Raw genomic sequence first — 23,706 nt, 5'->3', positions numbered from 1 at the left:
TTTGAATACTTCCCAAGTCATGCAGGAAATAAAAATCTCAGAAAGATTTAGTGTCAGGAGGCCCTCTGTTGGGGAGCGTGTCTATTTAATACTTCCTCCTCAAATCCTGGGCCCATCACTGTTTTGATTTGCCGACGGGCAAAGGAGGCCAGCTTGAGGAAGAATTTCCTGTATTGGCACAATGGCTGGAGGTACTTAGCTTCCATTTGCAGATTCAGTGTCCCCATACTTCCTTAGCCTTATTGCTCAAATTCACCAAAACCTAGGTTTCCATGCTCTGTTAGGCTTGTTAAGCTTTTTATTCATATTGAAAGTGGAGAATTGAGGTAATGATTTTGATAATATCTAAGTTTGATTGGTAGTATCTAATATGATCAAGGAAGGATATGAGTAATATTGTGGCTGTGTTATCTTTTGTAGTAATAATCTCTGTGTACTATATTCAGAAAATATATTAAATTAGGGGTGCTTGGGTGGCTCAGTTGGTTGAGCGTCTAAATCTTGATCTCAGCTCAGGTCACAAACTCATCGTTCATGAGTTTGAGCCCCACAGTGGGATCTGCCTGACAGCGTGGAGCCTACTTGGGATTCTGTCTCTTCCTCTCTCTGCCCCTCCCCCACACATGAGTGTGTGTGTGTGTGTGTGTGTGTGTGTGTGTGTGTGTGTTCACTCTCTCTCTCTCTCTCAAAATAAACTTTAAAAAATTTAGAAAACATATTAAATTAAAAAGGTAAAACACCCTATTGTTGAGGGGTGCTTTGGTGGCTCAGTTTGTTAAGCATCTGACTTCAGCTGAAGTCATGATCTAATAATGGTTCATGGGTTTGAGCCCCGTGTCAGACTCTGTGCTGACATCTCAGAGCCTGGAGCCTGCTTGGGATTCTGTGTCTCCCTTTATCTCTACCCCTCCCCTGCTCATGCTCTGTCTCTCTCTGTCTCTCAAAAATAAAAATGTTAAAAAAAATTAATAAAAAATAAGAAAAAACAACCAAACAAAAAAAACCCCATCCTGTGAAATTCCCATCTTTTTGAGGACCGGTATGATGAATTGCCTTATTTCCAAGAAGAACGTAAATCATTGTTTCATCTTTTTTTTTTTTTTAATATTTATTTTTGAGAGAGAGAGAGACTGAGCACGAGCAGGGGAGGGGCAGAGAGAGGGAGACACACAGAATCTGAAGCAGGCTCCAGGCTCTAAGCTGTCAGCACAGAGCCCGACTTGGGGCTAAACTCACAAACCACGAGATCATCACCTGAGTCAAAGTGGGACACTTAATCGACTGAGCCATCCAGGCACCCCTTATTATTTCATTTTAATTTTACTTTTAGTTTTTCCTCTACCTACACAGTATCCAGACACATCTCTGCTGTTACCCCGAAACTCCCTGTTTAAGGGTAAAAAGGGACAAGTATGACTTTGAAGAAAAAAAGAGAATTTCATTTTTCTTAACTTTATTGTATAAGCATAGGATATTTTATTAACAATAATAAAGGTGTAGTCTACTGAAATTGGGTATTATACATTAGGAATTGGTATTCCGTATTTATTTTTTCTTGTAAGTAAATTTTCACTATTGTTTTCATTTCTAGGGATACTACTGGCCACTCAATTATAAACATCAAATATTTCCACACATATGATAGCAAAAAGACATTTTGTGATTCAAAAAGTTGGTGACCATCTCAACAGCCTAGCCCTGAAGAACCAGAAAGGAGAAGGATGGTTACATCATGGATATTATGATTTTACCACAAGTCATTTTGGTGAAATAAGAACTGAGTTAGCCAATGGAATGATTCAAATTTAAGTACTGACTTGTTAATTATAGCTAGAATTGTTCCAAAACTATTCCTATCTCTGGTTCAGTTTTATATCAAAAAAATTGAGGGGCGCCTGGGTGGCGCAGTCGGTTAAGCGTCTGACTTCAGCCAGGTCACGATCTCGCGGTCCGTGAGTTTGAGCCCCGCGTCAGGCTCTGGGCTGATGGCTCAGAGGCTGGAGCCTGTTTCCGATTCTGTGTCTCCCTCTCTCTCTGCCCCTCCCCCGTTCATGCTCTGTCTCTCTCTGTCCCAAAAATAAATTTAAAAAGTTGAAAAAAATTAAAAAAAAAAAAAATTGATTTCCATAAAAAGTAAAAATATTACATGTCTGGATTAAACTTAGATATTTGGATAAATTGGTCTATAGGCTGCGGGTTGGCAAGGAGGCAAGTAAGTGCTTGATAAGAATATAGTTGCTATTTCATCCTGACCTGAAATTGAAAGTATTCCAAAATCTTAGTCTGATATTCAATAGATATATCAGGTTGAGTAGATCATGTTTATTTAGAAGAGTGTCAATATCATTTCCACACCATGTCATTAAAATTGTAACAATCACAGCAGGGAAATGAGTAGCCAATAGGAGGCTGACAATTATAGTGCAAAGTCAAGCAGACCCCATGTATTTACAGGAAAAGCCATTCTTCCCAAGTTATGAATATGAAATACTTTGTCATAATTTATTTTAACTTATTAAACTTCATTTGTCATAATTTAACTTAAACTTAGCAGTTGCCCATTGGGGATCTCCTTTCTCACCAAATGGATTCCACCTATTGAAGATGCACTAAGACTTGAAGTAATTATTGTACCTTGTCCAACCCAAGAGACACGAATTATTAGAGAAATGGCAGTCTCTCTGTCAGATGTCTACTATCAAATCAAACAACATAATCAGTATTGTGATCATGAACTCTTAATGACTTTATGTACTTCAAAAAGTTATATGGAAGCACAAGTTTAAAGGAGAGGCTATTGTGAGCACAAGTATCTCATGAGGGCACAAAGCCCTTGGCTATCAGGCACTAATGGGTTGTGGATTTCTTATGAATAGAAACCATCATCTTCATATCACTGGTGGTAAGCACAGAGCCTGATACATAGTAGGCTTCCAAAACATATTCTCCAAGTTGAATTAAAAAGAAATGTGCTAAGCCCTAATTGTGCATTGGCCATAATACAGATGATGATAAAATATCTGTTCTGGGCCATCTTTTCATCAAAAGAGTCAAGCAGAAATCTTTGAATATTTAATATCAGCCATCTCAGCATTGAACTTGCCCACCATGGTCAAGCCCTCTTTCTTGGGATTCTTGCCCTATGTCTACATCTAGCTTTGCTCATTACGTTTATATTCTAATTATAATGTCACCAATGTCTGAAAAGGTTGTCTACGTGTCACCTATCATCACTTCATGTTTCATGGAGTGATGGGAGAATACGATGGGAGGGAGAAAATGACTACAGATCATCATACAGCTGTGATCCTCAAAGTGTGGTCCCTGGGGCCACAGTATCAGCATTGCTTGGAAGCTTGTGAGACGTGCAACAAGCATTTCTGAGTCAGAAACTGTTGGCAATCCATTTCCACTATCTCTCCAGGTGATTATGATACAGGCTCAGATCTGAGACCCATGTTTCTGCATAAGGGAAAGGATAGGGTGTGGTGGGGGTGTGCTTATGCAGAGAGAAATGTAAAGAAAACAGAGGATGAAATCCTGGCAAATGAAGACAGGGAACATGTCTAACAGAGAAGGGAAGTGGGGGGTGCCTGGGCGGCTCAGTCTGTTAAGCATCTGACTCTTGGTTTCGGCTCAGGTCATGATCTTTCAGTTCATGGGATCCAGCCCCAAATTGGGCTCTGGGCTGACACCTCAGAGCCTGCTTCAGATTCTCTCTCCCCCTCTCTTTCTGCACCTGTCCTGCTTGTTCTCTCCCTCTCTCTTAAAAATAAATAAAAAAGTACTAAAAGAGAGAGAGAGAAAAGGGGGGGGGAACAGACAGAAAAATAAAAAAGGAACCAGAAAAGAAGAGTGTCTGCACAACTAAGGGTAGACTGCAAAGAGAAGAAGAGGTAGAGAGGTCAGACCAGTCTGGCTGGGGAAGGGTCAGTGGAGTAGGTGAGCAGGGGTGACCTTGGAGGGAGCAGAGTCCATGGAAATGGGCAGAGGATGAGATGAAGTTGCTGAAAACTGAGTGGGGAGGAGGAGGGGAAGCAGGCAGAACCAATCAGTGTTTCAGGAAGGTCTGTAGCAATGGAAGACAGGCAACTTGCTTGCTGTTGGAAGAGGAAGAAGGGATAAGGGAAAACTTTTTAGGATGAAGGAAATGAACATGCCTGAGAAAAGAGGCAGTGCCTATAGAAGGTGGGGAGGGAGAGAATCAAGCACAGAGATGTGGAGACTAGTCATTTATTTGCTGGGCTAAAAGGGAAAGAGAGGATTCTGTATTTGAACAAGTATTTGTTGAGAAACTGTAACTGCCAGGCACTATTCTCAGTGTAATGAATAAAATGGACAAAATGCTTGTTCACCTGGAGTTTACATTCTAATGAGGGAAAACGAAAAATGAGGAGATGCATATGTAATTTTTCAGGTGCTCATAAATGCCATGGACACTAAAGCAAGGTAAGGAGAGAGTGTAGTTTAGGATAGGGTCGCTCCCCTCACAGCTGATGTTTGGCAAAGATGCCAGAAATGTGAGGGAGTGGGCCACACAGATATTGGTCAGAAATGCTGGTTTGGAGAGACCAACAAGGGCAAAGACCCGCTGCAGGAGCCGTTCCCTGAAGAATGAGGATGCCAGCTGCTTGGAGTGGACTGATGGTGGAAAGATGGTGGGAAAATGGAAGACCTTATCAGGAGAAGCCTTGAAGACCACATTCTGAACTCCACACTCCAGTAAGATGGGAAGCAATGAAAAGTTTTGCACTAGGGGTATTCTGAGTTACATTTCTTTAAAAGATTGCTTTCGTTTCTGTATGGAAAACAAGTCATCAAAAGGCAAGAGCAGAATGGAAAGAATATTCAGGAGGATACTCCAGTAATCCAGGTGGGAGCTGATAGGTAGAGTTGGGGCTGGCAAGAAGGGACCAGATTCTGGACATACATCAAAGGATGTGCTGTGGGATTTGCTGATGGAGTAGGTGGAGGTCTAAGAGAAAGGCAGAATCCTAGAATGAGTAAAAACTATTGAAAATTTGGAGGACAGAAAGCAGATGAGTTAAAATAATAGTAACTGTTAGCTTTAATTGAGTATTTACTATGTGTCAAGCATCGTGCTAAGTCCCTCACATTATTTATGCCTATGTATGACCCCAATTAAAGATAAGGGACCAAGGCTAAGCAAGACTAAGTAGCTTGCCAGTCACAGAACAAGGGTGGCAGGGAGACTGGGCTATATGCAGTCTGGCCGCAGATTGCACACACCCATTTTTTTTTTTTTAACTTTTTTTGTTTTTGAGAGACAGCACAAGCAGGGGAGGGACAGAGAGAGAGAGGGAGCACACAATCCGAAGCAGGCTCCAGGCTCTGAGAGGTCAGCACAGAGCCTGACACAGGGCTTGAACTTGTGAACCTCGAGATCATAACCTGAGCTGAAGTCAGAAGCTTAACCGACTGAGCCACCAGCTGCTCCAGAGTGCACACCCTTAATCTTCCATGAGATACACCCTCTATATTCTCTGAGGAGGCAAAGATTACCCAGGGTGGGGAAAGGGAGAGTGCGGAAGGAGGCCAAGATTGGAAGTACAAAAAGAATATTACTGATTAATTAAAAAAATATGAATCAAAGATTTAAATAAATAATAAGACAGTTGTTGCCAGTGCTTTCTTAGGGGGGTTGCTATGGTTTGGGGCTTAGCCTCCCGTGGTGGCTTATGCCACAGCTAGGTGAAGAGAATGATCAAGCTGCAATCTTTCCGGACCCCTTCAAAAGTGGTGTCAGGTACAGAGGGTCCCAAATACTGAGTGATCCCTCCAGCTGCCGCATGGGCGTGGAATGGATTCCAGGCTTCCAGTCCTGTGAGATAAACATCCTCTAGATCTCGTTTAGCATAAACACTGACCTGAAATCGAGGAGCCCAGTGAGATGGAAGGTGAACCATGACGTATTTATTAAGCCGAGCACCGGGTCTGACACTCACAGGAACACCAGATTAATTCAAGACACATTTCTTGCCTTTAAGGGGCTTACAGCATCGACTTGGCTTATGGACCACCCAACCACCATTAGGATGGAGAAACCAAATCTCCACTTTGGGCTTATTGTGCAGCACGATGTGACAGGCCAGGAGATTAAAAGGGCCTTGGTGCATGTGGAATGCATGCATGGCCTGCAGCCCCTCGGCCTGTGTGCATTAACTCCAGGAGCAGCCTGGCTGCAGAGTGAAGGTGGCTGTGCATAAACATTGTCATTTCACTGAGACTGCTATTTCATCTTTGAACTTTGGCTTCAAAGGAACACTGACCTTATTCCTGTAGCTTGCCTCTCTTTGAAGCCTATGGCTTTGCATTGCAGATTAAAGTGAAGATATTCATCAAGGGACAGATCTGGCCAACTGCTCCCCAAACTCAACCTGAAACAAAGCCTTGAAAGGCTCCAATCACAGTTGCAGTGGAGTGGGCCAAAGATGAAGGCTCGGAGCCTGGCTCTCTTTCTCAGATCCTGTAAGGCAACTCTGGCATGACATAGTGCATCCCTTTGAGCTCCGGGCAACTTTACCCTGAGTGTCCGTATATCTCAGCAGAAAGGGGTGAGTTAATGCAATATTCCCAACCTGTCCTATTCATTTCATTTAAAGCAGGCATTGTTGTAAATGAGGCCAGCATGAATATTCACTGGTGCCTTTCAATTCTTCAAAAGATGTGTCAGGCAGAACCATCTGAAACTTGGCTGATGATTCTGTCAATTTTCTTTTCTACTACTTTCCTTTGTTCATCCCTTTGAAAAGAAATTGTCCTGTCTTTCCCCTTGGGTCCTCCCATCTTGGCTCTTAGAAAACAGACACCACACATTGCCTTCTCTGTTCTTTTTTCTTTCTTTTCCCTATTAAGATGGCAGAAGGAGTAAAGTGAGAAAGTTTAACTGGGAGGTAAAAAGAATAATAACCAACTAATTAATTAGAAGGCTAAGAGAGAGAACCAAGGGAAATATCTCCCACCTCAGAGGAAGAAAAATTGATGCTAGAAGACTATCAAAGAACAAATGATCAAATCTTTCAATGTGGTTTTTCTGCAGATCTTCATCTGTGATCAGATAAACAGAGTGAGTTCTGTCTGTGATGAAGAGGTAAACGAATCCAGAGGAGGCAAGGAAATGATTATCAGGTTGGGTACATGTAAATTAACTGACTCTGAGAGCATATACACTAAAAGGTTTAAGAAATTAGTGCTCCTAATTTTTGGATAACTTCCTTCCTTCCTTCCTTCCTTCTTTCCTTCCTTCCTTCCTTCCTTCCTTTCTTTTTCTTTCTTTCTTTCTTTCTTTCTTTCTTTCTTTCTTTCTTTCAAGTTTATTCATTACATGAGAGAGAGAACACAAGGAGGGGAGGGGCAGAGAGAGAGGGAGAGAGAGAGAGAATCCCAAGCAGGCTCTGCACTGTCAGTGTGGAGCCTGATGTGGGGCTTGAACTCATGAACCACCAGATCATGACCTGAGCCAAAACCAACACTCAGATACTTAACTGAGGTATCCCCAGGCACCCCTCCTAGTTATTCACCTTTAAAATAATACCATTTTGGTCACTGTAGGACAATTCATTTAACTTGTATTTTAGCTTAAATTTCAAACAACTCTTTTCCATTAAGAAATGCGTGAAGTTCAGGAAGATCATCAATATAGCTTCCTGAGAAGCCAGAGGTTCCAGACCAGTTTTTTCATGCAACTAGGACAGCTCACATGGGAGCAACTCTATTTCTAGCTTTGGTTTTAAAAGGTTGAAAGATTATCTGCTTATCTATGCCATATCCTTTAATTTACTAACTCCCTATCCCACAAATTTGGGTGTGGTCATATGCCTAGTTTTGGCCAAAGGACTATAAGCAAGGTGGTAAGTGTCTCTTCCAGGCGGATGCTCCTCTGTTCTCTGCCAGGAGACTGCCAAGCCTTAGGCTACAAGTAGCCTGAGTCACTGCCCCCATGGAGGACAGCTGTGCAGAGAGTTGTCTATTTGTATTAGACTTGACATGAGCAAGAACTAAACTTTGGTTCCAGGAAGCCATAGAGATTTTCAGGGTTTATTTGTTATGGTGGCATAACTTTTCTTATCCTGACTAATCCAGGGCCTTGGAGGACATCTAGTCTTACCTCTCTTCCATCATAAGAATCTTTCCTACAGCATCCCTGGATGTGGTCCAAATACTTATCACCTGAGATTTGAACACCTCAATAATAATAGCAAATAACAGTAGTGAGCAATTATAAGATGGTCACTAAATAATTGTTTTCAGACATAATTTTAAGAATTTTATATATCTTAATTTACCTAATTTTCACAGAAACATGAGCTCAATCAATATCATTTTCCTAATTTTACAGTGGGAGGAACGACACGTTGGGAGGTAAACTTGCTCAGAAGTGAACAGATAAGTTAAATCACTTGTTAAAGCATGAGTAAATAGCATCCCAGGAGTCACATCCAGATAGCAGCTTTCAGTTTATGCCTTTAACCATTGCACCACATGGACTCCCTAGATTGGATTTTTATTTCCTTTGCACGCAGACGATTCAACAAGAGACAGAATCATAAAACCCCAAAGACAAGGTTGGAAGAGACTTTGGAGAACAATCAATCACTGCATTTTACATGGAAGAAGAAAATCTTTCTGCAAGCCATTTTCCTGTTTTAGTGAAAAGGAAAGGTCTATCTCGGGGGTTTTCAAACCTGGTCCTAGGACCTCGGGGGCTGCCAGCATGAAGGTAGGTAGAGACACAACTTCAACCAGCTCAGCCCTGTTCTGATCTGTTGTATATAGGAGACTTCTGGGTAAAGTTTGTATGTGAATAAAGTACTCTGCTGTTTTAATAAAATTGGGAAATGGATCTCCCCACGCTTGTACTGAAGCAGGAGGCTTGGAAGGTTGCACTCAACAATGGAGGGCTTCCCACCAGCTGGGAGGTGGGGGGGTGGGAGCACATGGATTTTATGGCTCAGGGACCAGTCCTGGGGCCACGATAATCTGCTACTTCCATAAATGCACTCACTCGATTGCCTGGCAGCAAGACTGCCTTATTCATCATTGTATCCCCACTGTGATATGTAGTAGAAGCTCTGTAAGCTGTATCTAAGAGATAGAAGGAGAGTTCCAAAAGGCTTTGATGAAACAATTTTTCAAAGAGACGATTAAGCTCCTTTGGCTTGAGCAAAGAAACACACTTTGGCTGTGGTGACCCAAATGTCTGCAAAATGACTGGGAAGTTGTTGTGTGTGTTCTGTCCACATATCCTCAAATGGGCAGTGGTAACCAACCCCTGCCCAACCTCTGGCTTGTTTCCAGGGAAACACAAGTGACGGCCCCAAGCAGGCACAGGCAAACACATACCGCTGTTTGCTTCATTTTAATGGAACTGATCACACAAAATTATCCAACTTTGCAGATCATGTTAAGAGGTGAATTAGAAAGTTTTCTTTGCTTAAAAAAAAGCATTTGTTTCTTTTTGTGTGTGTGCTAGTGTATTTTTGTACTATGGGGTATTATATATCATGTACAAATTGGGTTTGTACAAATTGATTTTACAAATTGGGTGAAGACAAAGGTATATATCTGAGAAGGGGGCAGATTGATAAGGCAGAAGGGAGACAGAGAGAAGTTTAAGGAAGGATTTATGGGAGTTGTGCTCCCCTCATACCCTCTTACCTTGTGTGGTTCCATCCAGTCCCATGATAAATTTCATTGATCTGATGATTTGTTCTGCTATCGGTGGGCTCATGGATGTAGCATAAGCAGCACTATGTGAGTGAACTCGTAAATAATCCACAAGGTCCTTTAATAAAAGAGTAAGCCCCAAAAGAAGCCAAATAAGTCTCAGTGTTTGTGGTGAGAATTATATCTCATCCCCTCCCCACCTACCATAGGACAAGACATTTGATTCTCGAATGTGGTCTGATTTTCAAGGGGGAATCACCAAAGCGTTTATTTTGTGTTATCTCTTCTTCTTAGCCTCTCCCTCAAAAACCTACATGGCATACAAAAGTGGGATGCTGAGAATTCGGAGTTAAAGTCTGTAAGGCAAAACCACATGTGTAAAGGAAAAACGATTTCCCAAATGTTTGTTGAATACTTTGCACGTAGGAGCACTGGCTTTGTATGCAGGAATCTCCAAAGAATACAGGATGCGCTTCTTGCCCTTGAGCCTACAACATTAGATTATGCCCAGGGAAAAGTAATGGGAGGAAAAGTAACAGGACATGCAAACCTGTATATGCAATAGGGTGATAAGACTTCGGAAGACAGAGATGGGTATTGTTAGTGGGAGCAGAGTGGGAAGGAGGGCTTCAGTGAAGAGGAGGAATGGTCTTAAAGAATCAAGACAGATAAAGAAAAAGGAGTGGCAGAAGGGAGAGGTGGGAAATTAAACCAGATTATACATGAGGACCAGATAGACTCTGGTTATGCCTTGGTCAGCAGACAGCTATTGCAATTTTTGTGCAACGTTATTTGGAGTGCTCACTGCAGATGCTGGTCTTTAGTGATAGGAATGACTCTTTGCTTGCATGCCTGACTCCTGAGGCCAAATAGAAGGTCGTAGGTAAGCTTGCTGAAAGCCTTAAGAAGCTCTTATAACACAATGCCACAGTGGGGAGGGCCACAAGCTTGCATCTGGCGGTGCTCAGTATTGACTGACCGGACCATCCACTGGTCCACCTGTGCTGGCTCATGGCTTAGGACCCTCAGGATGCTCTGTAGAAGAGCTAGTGGGCTGATGATAGTTCTCAAGTTAGCAATGAGTCAGAAAAGGATCAGCCACCTTCTCTTCGAAGATGAGGAGACAGTTTAGAATCCCACTGAGGGGTCTTTTCTGATCTATTCCCTCATAAGGTGAACTGGGTAAAGCCCTGCTTTGGGCAGACCCATCTTCTCCTAAACACCCATTTCCACCCCTAAGCCTGGGACTGTGCCCACCCTTCACTTTTCCATCTTGCTTGGAGAATGGGTACTATGGTTGTTCACAAGCATTTTAAACATTCTTTTTTTCTAATTTTTTTAATGTTTTATTTAGTTTTGAGAGGAAGAGTGCCAGTGGGGGAGGGACAGAGAGAGAGGGGGGGAACAGAAGATCGGAAGCTGGCTCCGCCCTGACAGCAGCAAGGCTAATGTGGGCTCGAACCCACAAGCTGTGAGATCATGACCCGAGCCAATGTCGAACGCCCAACCAACTGAGCCACTCAGGGGTCCCACCGTTTTAAGCATTCTTAGCTCATCTTCCTCAGTAAAGTGAATGGCCCATCTCACAGGTGGTTGATGATGTGATGCACCTACCTGGCCCATGGGGGGGACTAGCAGCTCCATTCTGTCCCTTCCTGCCTCCTTCAATGTGTCCTTCATTCTAAATCTCCTCTTCCATCATCCTTCTTCCCCAACTTTCTTTCTATTGTCCTTCATTTCATACTCATTTCTTTCTTTTGTTTCTTCCTTCTACTCTGATTCCCTTTTTTGTTTCAAATTCTCCATTTAAATCTTTTTCTCCTCTCCATTCCTAAGTATTTCCTTCTTCCCTTCCCTATCCTTTCTTATCCTTTCCTGTCCCTTTTCTTTCTTCTCCCTACCCCCGGGGCCTTCTTCTCTGCTTTCATTTTTCCTTCAGCAAATTTGCACAAGGACTTGCTCCAGGCTCTGTTCTAGATATGGGAGCCTAAGAAGAGAAGGAAGATATAAAGACTAGTCCCTGGTAGCCATTATCCACTTACATTAAAATTAAAATTAAGTTTCCATCTATGCTTTTGTTTAGTGAATCTCATACAGGCAGTTGGGTGGGTTTTCACCATAGTCAAAGAGTATGTGCATCATGATGGCCTGACTTAAAGCATTGGCCACACGGTATTTGGAAAGTTCACTCTGGAGGATTGGGGGGCAGGGGTGGGGATGGAGAGTGTGCAGCTCAGAGGGAGAGAGAGAGAGAGAGAGAGAGAGAGGTGGTCATTTTCCAGGGTAGCTGAAGCCAGGCTGTTCTTCACAGCATTATGCTCAGTGCTGCTCCATGAGCAACATCAAAGGTTTTCTTTCTCTGTTGAGAGTTGGAGCCTCCTGACAATGCTGGGGAAGCCAAGTAGGAGAGAGTGGGTAGGGCACAGGTGACAGGATGATGGGGGCTCATGTGGACTAAGGCTGGAAAGGGCTGCTTCAAGGAGGTGATCTGGCCTTGAAGGATGGATGGATTTGGACACATGCAGAGGAAGGGAAAGGCATGGGCATGTGCTAAAATTAGGAATGAGGCCGGCATCTTATCAGCAAAGCATAAAGAGTCAGTCGGGAGTAGAGGGAAAATTTCCCACGACAAAGTTATTCCCTTGAAGGGAAGCATGACCAAGGAGTTACAGGACAAGCTCTGGAACCTGACTGCTTGGGTTCAAATCCTGGCTCTGCCACTTACTGATGTGTGACCATCGGCAAGTTACTAAATCTCTCTGGGTTTTACTTTTCTTCTCTGAAAAATGAGATAATAGTAATGCTAACTTCAGGGTCATTATGAAAATTAAATGAGTTAATATATATGTAGTACCTAGGGGGCACCTGGGTAGCTCAGTCAGTTTAAGTGTCTAACTCTTGATTTCGGCTCAGGTCATGATCTCACGGTCTGTGAGACCGCATAGGGCTCTGGGCTGACAGCACAGAGCCTGTTGGGGTTCTCTCTCTCTCTCTTTCTGCACCCCCCCAAAAATAAATGAAAAAAATTTAAAAAATCCTTAAAGATGTGCTTGGGTGGCTCATTAACCAACCAAAACATGGTTGAATAACAAGGATTTGGACCCAAACGGCCTGGCTCTGGAATCCCCACCCTTAGCACCACACTACAATACTTCTCCAGACCAGAGGGGCTGGCCTGGCATGCAGTGAGGCGGGCAGGGGAGCACAGAGACTACCACCTTCACTTGTACTTCACTGTGGTACTTTCCCTGATCCACAGATTGCTCCTTTTTGGGGGGAGGTGGGAAGAATCCCTAATATACTCAAGTGTCAACAGCACTAAACTACAGACCGAATCACATCAGTCTCAAAATTCTTTGGGGCTATTGCTCTTGTTTCTCCAAGGGGAGTGAGACCCCCTTGAGAGCAGGGATGGATTAAACACTCTTCTAAAGTCCAGAATGGTGGGTACCTAGCAGGGGCCTGGTAAATACTGATGATCTAATGAAAAGAAGAGGGGTTTTAGGGACTGAGGAAGGATGAGGAGGGTCCCTGAAGTATATAGGGTATATAGAGGGTAACTAAGCTGTATGCTTAGGAATAAGAATAGAAACATTCTCTTCGTTTTGGGGCATCACTGACAAAGATCAGACAAAGAAACAAAACAAAGCTTTCTCGCGTCCCTAAAGGGCTCTTCTCAATGTCCTCAGCCCCTAATTTTCCTTTCCAAATTGGGAAATTTCATAAAGCCAAGGTCATGTGCATTCTTAGTTTGAATAAATGCCTCATCAAAGCAGTTATCATTCCCTTTTAACATTAAGACTGTCTTGCCCACCATCTTATTTCTTTTAGACTGGGTCCCCTTCCTCTGAAGGTCTTAGTTTGTGGACAGCGCTAGTTTTCTTGTGTGGTTCAGAAAGTGGGGCTCTTTAAGTAACTTCTGCTGAGCATCAAGGAAGGTCTTGATGCCTGGTTTCTGGTTCCCTCTTCTCATTCCCCCACTGGGCACCAGGAGCCATGAATTAAGAGTTTGCTTTGGTCTTTTCAAGGGAAGTCTGGGTTATGTCTTCCTTCAGGGTGGGTTAGAGGTCTCCTCCTACCAAGGTTTCCAAGTCTTTTTTGTAAGTTCAAAACCCTGATTATTTTCTCTACCCATAGGCCTGGAGTTCAAGGGCAAGGGTAGTTTGCTGAGGAAGTCAGACAGGAGGCTCTTAGAATAAACATCTCGGTGTTCATACCATGACCCCCATTTACTTCAAAGGGCTGTTAAATATAGCCGGGGCTGAGCAGACAGGGCAGAGCTAGCTTCTGCAAGAGGCCTGCCTTTGTCTGGCACACAGGCTTCTGGGGCTAACGCTCACCCCAAACTTGGCTGCCCTGTCAGACTTCCCTCCTCCAGAATTCTAGTCCTGCCGTCGATCAATCATTAAGGCTACCTTTTCTTCACCTGCTTGCAATCTTCTCAGCCTATGGAGACTATGAAAGCCAGTGGTTAGCAGCAGGCATGCAAGGGGACTCGGGATCCATGCCTGAGACATATTTGGACCCCTCAAAATCAGGGTCTTCAGTGTTGACCACACCTCCTTAGCAACTGGATCGACACACACATTAAAAAACAAAAATAAGAAACCTAGCCCCATCAGCTCAGGCTCTAACAGGTGGAGAGAAGTCATTATCTGATACTTCACCTCAAAGGTCTTGAAAGGACAGAATGTTCCAAGTTGGGTTGCTCATAGATCATCTACAGCAGTTCTAAACTCAAAGTGAACAAAATAGCAAAATCTTGCTGGCTCTGGAGAGACCATTTGGGCGGTCTCCCTAAAGTGGGGAGAGAAGGTCGAGGCCAGGGCAGTAAATTACAACAAGCAGAGATGAATTTGTCGGACGTTCTGTGACAGCAAGCCTGAGGCCAAGACAGAATCTTTACTCTCAGTGATACTATCTTAGCACCAAATCATTTTTTTCTCCCCTTGTTTCCAAACACTTTTCTTTCTGTGACATGTCTGGTGGCTAACAAAGACTGTAGTCCTGACTTTGATCAACTCCACAAAGACTTCTAGAGCCTCCTAGAAACTGCTATTAGGAATGTAGTCTCTCTACTTTTAACCCTAACACTGACATTTAAAAAGAGAGCCAGACAGTTGTACCTTTTTCTAGATATTCTGACCCAAGTAATTATTTTCAAATCTCAAGATTCACTAAGAACCCCATGAACATAGTGAAATTGAAATTATTAGGGTTTCAGAAAAATGTAAAGTTCTAGTGTGTGCATTTTAACATTTTTAGGGGTAAATTTTGTTGCTTTTGTACTCAAAGGATAGAATCCTGGATATTTTGCAGTACACCCCCAAACTGAAGTATACACTGCAAAATATCTGGGAGAAAATATGATTAAACTCTGAAAACTCTTCTAATTATTTAAATAGGTAAGTGGAAAGATTTCTTTCAAATTAAAACTGTTAGCATTTGTCCAATCCTATGACCTATCAATTAAAAATCCTAATTCAAAACCAAAGTGAAAATTTTTTTTTGCAAAAATAATCCAAAATCCAGAGGATTGAAAACCATGAGTTAAATGGAAACCACACGTAATTTAAAATTAATATGACTTGGGGCACCTGGGTGGCTCAGTTGATTAAGCACCGGATTATTATTTTTTTTAAATTTTTTAACGTTTTATTTTATTTTTTTTGAAACACAGAGAGACAGAGCATGAACGGGGGAGGGTCAGAGAGAGGGAGACACAGAATCTGAAACAGGCTCCAGGCTCTGAGCTGTCAGTACAGAGCCCGACACGGGGCTCGAACTCACGGACCGTGAGATCATGACCTCACGGACTGTGAGATCATGACCCGAGCTAAGGTCGGCCACTTAACCAACTGAGCCACCCAGGCGCCCCAAGCATCGGATTATTGATTTCAGTATAGGTCGTGGTCTCACAGTTCCTGGGATCGGTTGGTGGGATCCAGCCCCACATCCTGTCTGAATCCCCTGGTTGAGATTCTCTCTGCCCCTCCCCTGCTCATGCATGTATGCTCTCTCTCAAAAATAAATAAATAAATAAACAAACATTAAAAAAAATAAAATTAACATAACTAAAAAAAAACAAAAACTAAAGGTACAGACAAGCAGATACCAAAATTCCATGAACTCTTAGGCATATCAGGTTGGAAGGAAACCAGTTTATCTGAGTTTATCACAGACTCACCAAAACCATTCCAGACAGGTGTGTATTTGACTGATTTTGAACTCATCAGGGAATGGCATATATAAACACTTTCTCAAGTGGCCTCCACGTCTTGGAAACTGCCCTATGTTTTCTAGGTTTTACATCTTGCTCATTTAGGGCAGTAAGTCTCTGTAGGGACTAATGGACCTCTGCCAAACACGCTCTAATTCTTGCTGCCATCTAGTGGTAAATTCAGAGACTACAGTGTATAGTGTGGAGCGGGAGAAGACCTGGAGAAGACCTTTCCTCTGGAAAGGAAATGGGTGGGGGAAGGATGATGCCGTTCTCTGGATCCACGCGCGCAGAGAATGAGTATTTTAAAGAGCAAGGAAATGAACATTTTTCTGCATTGCAATTAATACAAATGATAATTTTCCACAATTGCCCAGTGTCTGTCCCAAATGAATACGAGTTACATAGATAAGAACAAATACACTTTTAAAACAGTCCTCCTGACTTTAGGATGGAGAGTAAGAGAGAACCGAGTGAGCTGGACCTGACTTCAGGCCAGTCAGGGGTCTTTGTTTAAATCAGTTATCAGATGAAGGAACTCCAGGGGGAAAATGTGACAGACAACATTTCAAGGATATGCTTGCTTCAGTTTATTCAGGTGCCCTTGGTTCAGGAAACATAGTTACGCTTGGTTAAAAATTTTGTAGCTCGGAACTGCTGCTAAAGTAATCACAAAACCACAAGCTCACAAAGCAATGTAACCTGGATAAGGGACCTCCTAAATTTGAGACCCTCTGATCCCTTTGCTTCGACAGTTGAGAAGGGAACGTTTAACCTTTCACCAGATTTAGCTAAATTTTGTAGATCCTAGGCATTCCCTATGTTTTTAGCATTACCAAACTAATTCCCAAAGGCCAGTGGAGGGAGGATGGAAAACGATGCTTTGAGCTTAGAAGAAAGTAATGCTTATTGAAGGGTCAAGACCACTGAATACTCTGAACATTTGAAGCATTTGTGCATCTCATGGCAAGGTAAGGGACCACAGTGAAATCTGTTGTTTTAAATCATGGGCTTTCAGTGAATAGACTGTATTCTGCTACAATCCCTAATTTGTCTAACTGGTTTACCAGGAGTCTGAACTCTTGTGTGTAAGTAATGAGTAAGGAATTGGGAATTTTGGAGAAACTGTTGATGCCACCTGCATGCACTGGTTTTGGGCCCAGTGTGCCTCCTCAGTGAAGCCAACATCACTGTCATAAGTCACTTTGGGACAGGTGTAGGCCTGAATGAGACAGCTATCAGGACTTGGATAAAGGGCAGGCAACAGGCTTCTTTATCAATCAAATCCTCTCTTTAATTTCTTTTATTTTTTATTATTTTTTAAAAGTTTATTTATTTTGAGAAAGAGAGAGCAAGTGAACATGAGTTGGGGAGAGGGGCAGATTGTGGGGGACAGGGAGAGAGAGGGAATCTTCAGTAGGCTCCATGCGCAGCACAGAGACTACATGGGGCTCCATCCTACAAACAATGAGATCATGACCTGAGCCCAAACCAAGAATCGGATGCTTAACCTACTGAGCCACCCTGGCACCCCTCTGTTTAATTTCTTTTAAACATTTATTGGTTTATATTGGCAATCCCCTTGATGATATTGGCCCTAAAACAACAGGGATAACACTCAATAGTCCGATTCCATCAGGTGAGAATTTTAAATCATGTAGATAAGATATTAGAGGGGCATCTGGCTGGCTCAGTAGGCATAGCATGTGACTCTTGATCTTAGGGTCATGATTTCGAGCCCAACATTGGGGATAGAGATTACTTAAAATAAATAAATAAATAAATAAATAAATAAATAAATAAATAAAATCTTAACAAAGAAGATATTAGAGGGTGACACAATTTGATGTATGGCTTATCCAAAATGTGGGATAGAATTATTTTGCAGAGAAAATCTCTTGAAAAGGCATTTCTGATCTTACTATGGCTTTGGTTAAAACTCTTTTTTTTTAATTTTTTTTTTTTTAATGTTTATTTATGTTTGAGACAGAGAGAGACAGAGCATGAATGGGGGAGGGTCGGAGAGAGAGGGAGACACAGAATCTGAAGCAGGCTCCAGGCTCTGAGCTGTCAGCACAGAGCCTGACATGGGGCTCGAACTCACAGACTGTGAGATCATGACCTGAGCCAAAGTCGGAAGCTCAACCGACTGAGCCACCCAGGCGCCCCTGGTTAAAACTCTTAAAACCCAGAACTTGTAGCACAGGGTCAACCTCATTAATAATCTGACCTTTGCCCACTGTTGCTATTACCTGTTTTATGTTTTTCATGCTACAAAAACCAAACTACTTCTTATTCTGTAACATTCCCTTATCAATTTCTGTGGTTTGCTATACATTATTCCCTCTTTTTGAAAGATACCTTCCCCTGTCATTTGTCTACAAGACTGGTATTTATTCTAAGACTCCTTAGATACTACCTTGCAGAGTGAACCATCCCTCTCCTTGTAGTAAGTCTCTGTCTGTGTATACTTCTGGTGTTGTCATTTTATTACAATGTGATTACTATTCACTATTAGACAGTGAATTCTTTGACATTCTGGGTCTACTTGGCTGTGAAGCCACTGTATCTGGGTTGCCATGATCTATTGAGGTGTGGTGAAGTGAACTGAAGTCCTCACAGAATCCAGAGAAGCCCTGCAGACTGTGTCCCCAGAGTGTTCAGGTTTTAAATAGACACAGGGAGTCCCTCTCTTACCTTCCTTCCAGCTATGTAACCTCCTGAGGCTCCAAAGCTTTTGGTGAATGTGCCCATAAACACATCAACATCTCGAGGGTCCAGTCCAAAGAATTCTACAACACCCCGGCCAGTTGGGCCCACGGACCCAATACTGTGAGCTTCGTCTATGTAGAGGTAAGCCTTGTATTTCTTCTTTAGAGCCACGATCTGGGGCAGATTCACGATGGAACCTTCCATGCTAGGGCATAAGGAGAAATGCTTGTCACTTGCGTACACTTTCTTGGGAAGCTCTGTGATGGTCTCCCTTCCAGTACTTCTCAGACAGCCTGCCCTGACACCAGTCAGCCATGACAGGGATATGCAATTCCTTTCTTCTTAAGGCATATTCTATTTTGCTAAGATAACTCTGTTAATCTTGTAAAGCTAACCTGGTATTATTTTATTGGTATAATTCACATTCCGTAGATTTAAGTGCTTTGAGTTGTTATAGCTAATTCCCAAGTAAACAACTAGCTCGCTGCATTGTTGATCAATTTATTTGTAAAGTCAACTAGTGTAACTAGACTGACCATTTTGGATTCTAGGTATTTTGCTAGTTTTAATTAAATTGCTCTATGGTAATCCATCTTTATCAGGTTGCTGCTCTCTGTTTGACCAGTTCTGTCTGACCTAAACTCAGTGCTTGAATTGCCAAAGATTAAAGGAAAGAATTAAAAACACACAGAAGAACTCTGCTTAAGACACATAGTATTAATAAAAGCACCATAGAAAGTTCTTAGGATCTCTTCTTCAGTGCTTATTGGAAATCAAGGGCTTATTTGAGGTATCTGGTAGTGTCCCATCTTTTTATTCCTTTAGGCCAATGGTTCTCATTCTTGAGTGAGCATCAGAATCCCCTGAATTATTTGTTAAAACACAGATTACTGCCTCCCTCCAACTCCCCACAGAGATCCTGATTTAGCAGATTTGGGGTGGGCTGAGAATTTGTATTTCTACCAAGCTCCCAGGAGATATCCTACCGCTGGTTGGGAACAACACTTTGAGAACCACTGCCATAGATGAACCCTTTTGTTTTAGTCCTAAGTGCTTAATTTTTCATGGTATCGTAAATTGCAAAATCACTTCAAGTCCTCCAGCAAAGGGAAAAGTATGAAGTAAATAAATAAGTAAAATTCATATTTACATGGCACCTTTGGAACTCAGTGGATTGAAAAGAACTTTTGGCTTTAATCAGTTGTCAGAACACTTGGTGAGCTGTGTCTATACCACACACAGTTTTGACTGCACTGACAGGCGAGTTCTATGAAAACACACAGACTCTCACCCTCACCACACAAAGGAGCTTGTCAAACAACTCAAGCAACCCTTCAATTTAGTTCAAGAACTAATCGATTGATGCAAACAGAAAGTTGAGCTTCTCCCTTCTTCCTAATTAGTTTATTTATTAAATTTAATGCATTACAAAAATAAACTTAAGTGTCAGATCGATTCAGTCAAAACAGTCCAGCTGGTTGTGCAGTTGCCCAGGCCAAGTAGTGTTGGTCTGGAGGGAGTATAATGATCTTCAAGTGCAGGATTTGTACTTTTGGTTTCTTTAAAGGCCTTTCTTATTTAGAGCAGTTTTAAGGTCACATCAAAATCGAGCAGAAAGTACAGAGATTTCCCATGCACTCCCTGCCCCACATCTGCATAACTTTCCCCATTATCAACATCCCTCACCAGAGCAATGCCTTTGTTACAAATGAAACCTGTGTTGACACATCATCACCACCCAAAGTCCAGAGTTAACATGAGGGTTGTCTCTTGGTGTTGTGCATTCTGTAAATTTGGACAAACGTATGAGGACATGTACCCATTCTTAGGATATCTTACAGACTATCTTCACTGCCCCCCAAATCCACTGTGTTCTGCTTATTTGTTCCTCTCCCCACCCAACCCCTGGCAACTACTGATCTTTTCACTCTCTCCAGAGTTTTGCCTTATCCAGAATGCCATATAGTTGAAATCATGCACTGGGTAGACTTTTTAGATTGGCTTCTTTCACTTATTAATATGCATTTAGGTCTCTTCCATATCTTTTTATGGCTTGAGAGCTCATTTCATTTTTAGTGCCAAATAGCATTCCATTGTCTGGATGTAGCACAGTTAACTTATTCATCCTCTGACTTGAAGGACATTTTGGTTGCTTCCCAGTTTTGGCAATTATGAATAAAGATGCTATAAACATCCACTTCCAGGATTTTGTATGGACACATTTTCAACTCCTTTGGGTAAATACCAAGGAGCATGATTGCTGGATTGTATGGTAAGAATATGTTTCATTTTGTAAGAAACCACCAAACTGTCCTCCAAAGTGGCTGTACATATTGCATTCCCAGCACCAGTGTATAATAAGCCTTTCTGTTGTGGCACATACATCCTCGCCAGCATTTTACTGTTGTCATTTTTCCAGATTCTGGCCTCCTACCAGATGTGTAGCGGTATCTTGTTGCTTTAATTTACATTTCCCTGATGACATATGATGTGAAGCATCTTTTCATATGTGAATTTCCATGTATGTATCTTATTTGGTGAGGTGTCAGTTAAGGTCTTTTTAATCAGGTTGTTTGCTTTTTACTGGTGAGTGTTAAGAGTTCTTTGTGTATTTTAGATAACAGTCCTTTATCAGATCTATCTTTTGCAAATATTTTCTCCCAGTCTCTGGCTTGTCTTCCTGTTCTCGTGGCATGGTCTTCTGCAGAGCAGAAGTTGGTAATTTTAATGAAGCCAGTTTACTGCATTTGTATTTTTCACAAGGCCAGTCTGAATGGCTGTTTTCAGATTTTCATGAAATGGAAAACAAATACAGTCATTTTCTCTTATATAAGTTTGTAAGTTAATTCCAGTATTTTCTTAGATTAATTGCTTGTTCACATGGTTTGCATTGAGAGTAGAAGGTAAGGCCATCTGACTAAGCTTAGATTGTAGCCACACCACTTCCCAGCTGAGGACTTGGGCAACATACGTGATGTTCTTTGCTTCACGTAGAACAAGCATGATGATGGAACCCTGCTCATAAGGTCTTTTTAAGGAAGCCTAGAAATAATGCTTGTGAAGTGTCTGACACATAATGAGCGCTCGTTGAGTCATTCTTTTTCTTAGGAGGAGCTTAGGAGAAAATGGTTGCAGTGAGGCCCAACTCGAGAAATTGGGAGCCCTTGACAATACTCTGTGTCGAATCTTCTAGGAGAGAGGCATATGGGTGTCATACATAATAAATGGCTATATGCCCTCAAAATTCTAGAATCTACTTCTCATCTTTAACATGTTATAAGTTGGTAACACAACTATGCTAAAAACCTGCCATGTCACAAAGAGCCATTCTTTGTTCTGGAACCGAATTTGGCAGGAGCCAGAGTTAATGCTGAACAGTTTGCAGACACTCAAGGCAGCTAATTAGCTATCCTTCGCTGGGGCTGGTCTAGCTGATGTTAGGAGTCTGCCCACCTGGTTTATATTTCTTCCTCTAAGATTAATGACTCTACAATACTGCTGATTTCTGGAGTTAATGCAGGGCACACATGGGTCCTAGGGAGAACTCGGCTTTTATAAAGAGTTATATTCACCCGCACTAAGTTTTCATTTTCTCAGTGTGACCAAATTTGAATCGAACCTTTTCCTATAGTGGGATATTGAGATTGTGCATGCATAAAAAGGGCTATCTGTGTGATTCCTATAAATTGCCGTCAAAAAACACTGCCAAAAATGAAGTGTTTTATTTTTTCTTCCTGAATGGAAGGTTGTGTTTCAGAGACTTCAAAAAAAGAAAAACAACTAAAATACAACTGTAGGTAGAGATAATTCTACCCGTTCATTTGAAGCTCTGTGAAAGGACCTGAATTATTCTTAAACTAGCAAGCTAGTGAATAATTTCTTTATATATTTTCTGTTACATAATGTATTAGCTAAGTGACAAGACTCTTTTTTGAAATCTCCCTCTCACCACCTTCTCCTCCACATATAAAGCATATTATCCATTGGCAGGATTGGGCATTAAACCACTGATTTGCCAACTTACATGGTGGAAAAATCTCCTTGGCGGGCCCAAAGCATAATCCAAGGAAGAAAAGAAGGTAAAGAGAGGAAAAGAAAGGAGCTAAGACTAATTAAAAATAAAGTACTTTCTTTTTCTTTTTTCTTTATTTGTTTAAACCATAGGTTAAAGTTCTCAATCCTTAAACTTACATTAATTTGGGCAGGAGAATGGCTTACGTCCTTAGAGGAAATGATATTCTGAGACTTAAACATTTGTTTACATATGTATTTTCTGGAAGGGCTAGTTATTATTTCTTAATACTTTTTATTTTGGAAGTTTGGGCTCTAGTTATACTAGATTATATCCCAGGTTATTTGGGACCCGCTGCCCTTCTCTAGTGTGTGTGTGTGTGTGTGTGTGTGTGTGTATACACACACACACATAAATATGTGTGTGTGTGTGTGTGTGTGTGTGTGTGTGTATATATATATACATATATATATATATATATATATATATATATATATATGTTCTTTATTTTCTCCTTTTTTTTTAATCTAAAGTAAGCCTCATGCCCAGCATGAAACCCAATGCGGGGCTTGAACTCACGACCCTGAGATCAAGACCTGAGCTAAGATCAAGAGTTGGACACTTAACTGACTGAGCCACTCAGGTGCCCCTTTAGTAGATTTTTTAATAGTTTTGAGATTTCTCAACCACAATGACTTTTCAGAGACACAAAACTAGAAGAGTCTGACTTTCGAACAATACTTAAAAGAAAGCAGATGAGAACACTAAAATACGATTGTACTTTTAAGCCCCAAATCATGAACTCATGGAACTTTATATTTCAAGTTTCAATCTCCCTATTTTACAGATGAAGAAACTGAACCCTAGGTAGGTAAATGGCGAAGGCCACATGGATGACTTCACATTTTCTGTGTTTACTTCGTTGGATGGGGACACGTGAATGGACTCCCTTGTTGATATGGGGACTCTGTCCCAGCAGGGCTGCCTGGTTTGAACCCTGGCTCTTTCTCATCTCAGCCATCTGCCTTGAGTCGAGTGTCTTCATCTTCACAGTGACATCAAAATACTGGGGGGA

The 23,706-nt window shown here is 41.8% G+C and overlaps 1 protein-coding gene across 1 annotated transcript in view; it reads right to left on the bottom strand.

The window, feature by feature from the left end:
* Positions 1-23,706, bottom strand: part of SPTLC3 (serine palmitoyltransferase long chain base subunit 3) — a 134,467-nt gene that overhangs the window by 28,106 nt on the left and 82,655 nt on the right. Inside the window, exons 8-9 of the mRNA XM_042931622.1 lie at positions 18,605-18,824; positions 9,679-9,805 (exon numbers count right to left, since the gene is read on the bottom strand). Coding sequence (XP_042787556.1) covers positions 9,679-9,805; positions 18,605-18,824 — 347 coding nt within the window. The remainder of the gene's footprint in view (positions 1-9,678; positions 9,806-18,604; positions 18,825-23,706) is intronic.

This window comes from Panthera leo, chromosome A3 (assembly GCF_018350215.1).
Source record: "Panthera leo isolate Ple1 chromosome A3, P.leo_Ple1_pat1.1, whole genome shotgun sequence".
Lineage (NCBI taxonomy): Eukaryota > Metazoa > Chordata > Mammalia > Carnivora > Felidae > Panthera > Panthera leo.
This window is presented reverse-complemented; position numbering and strand designations above follow the sequence as displayed.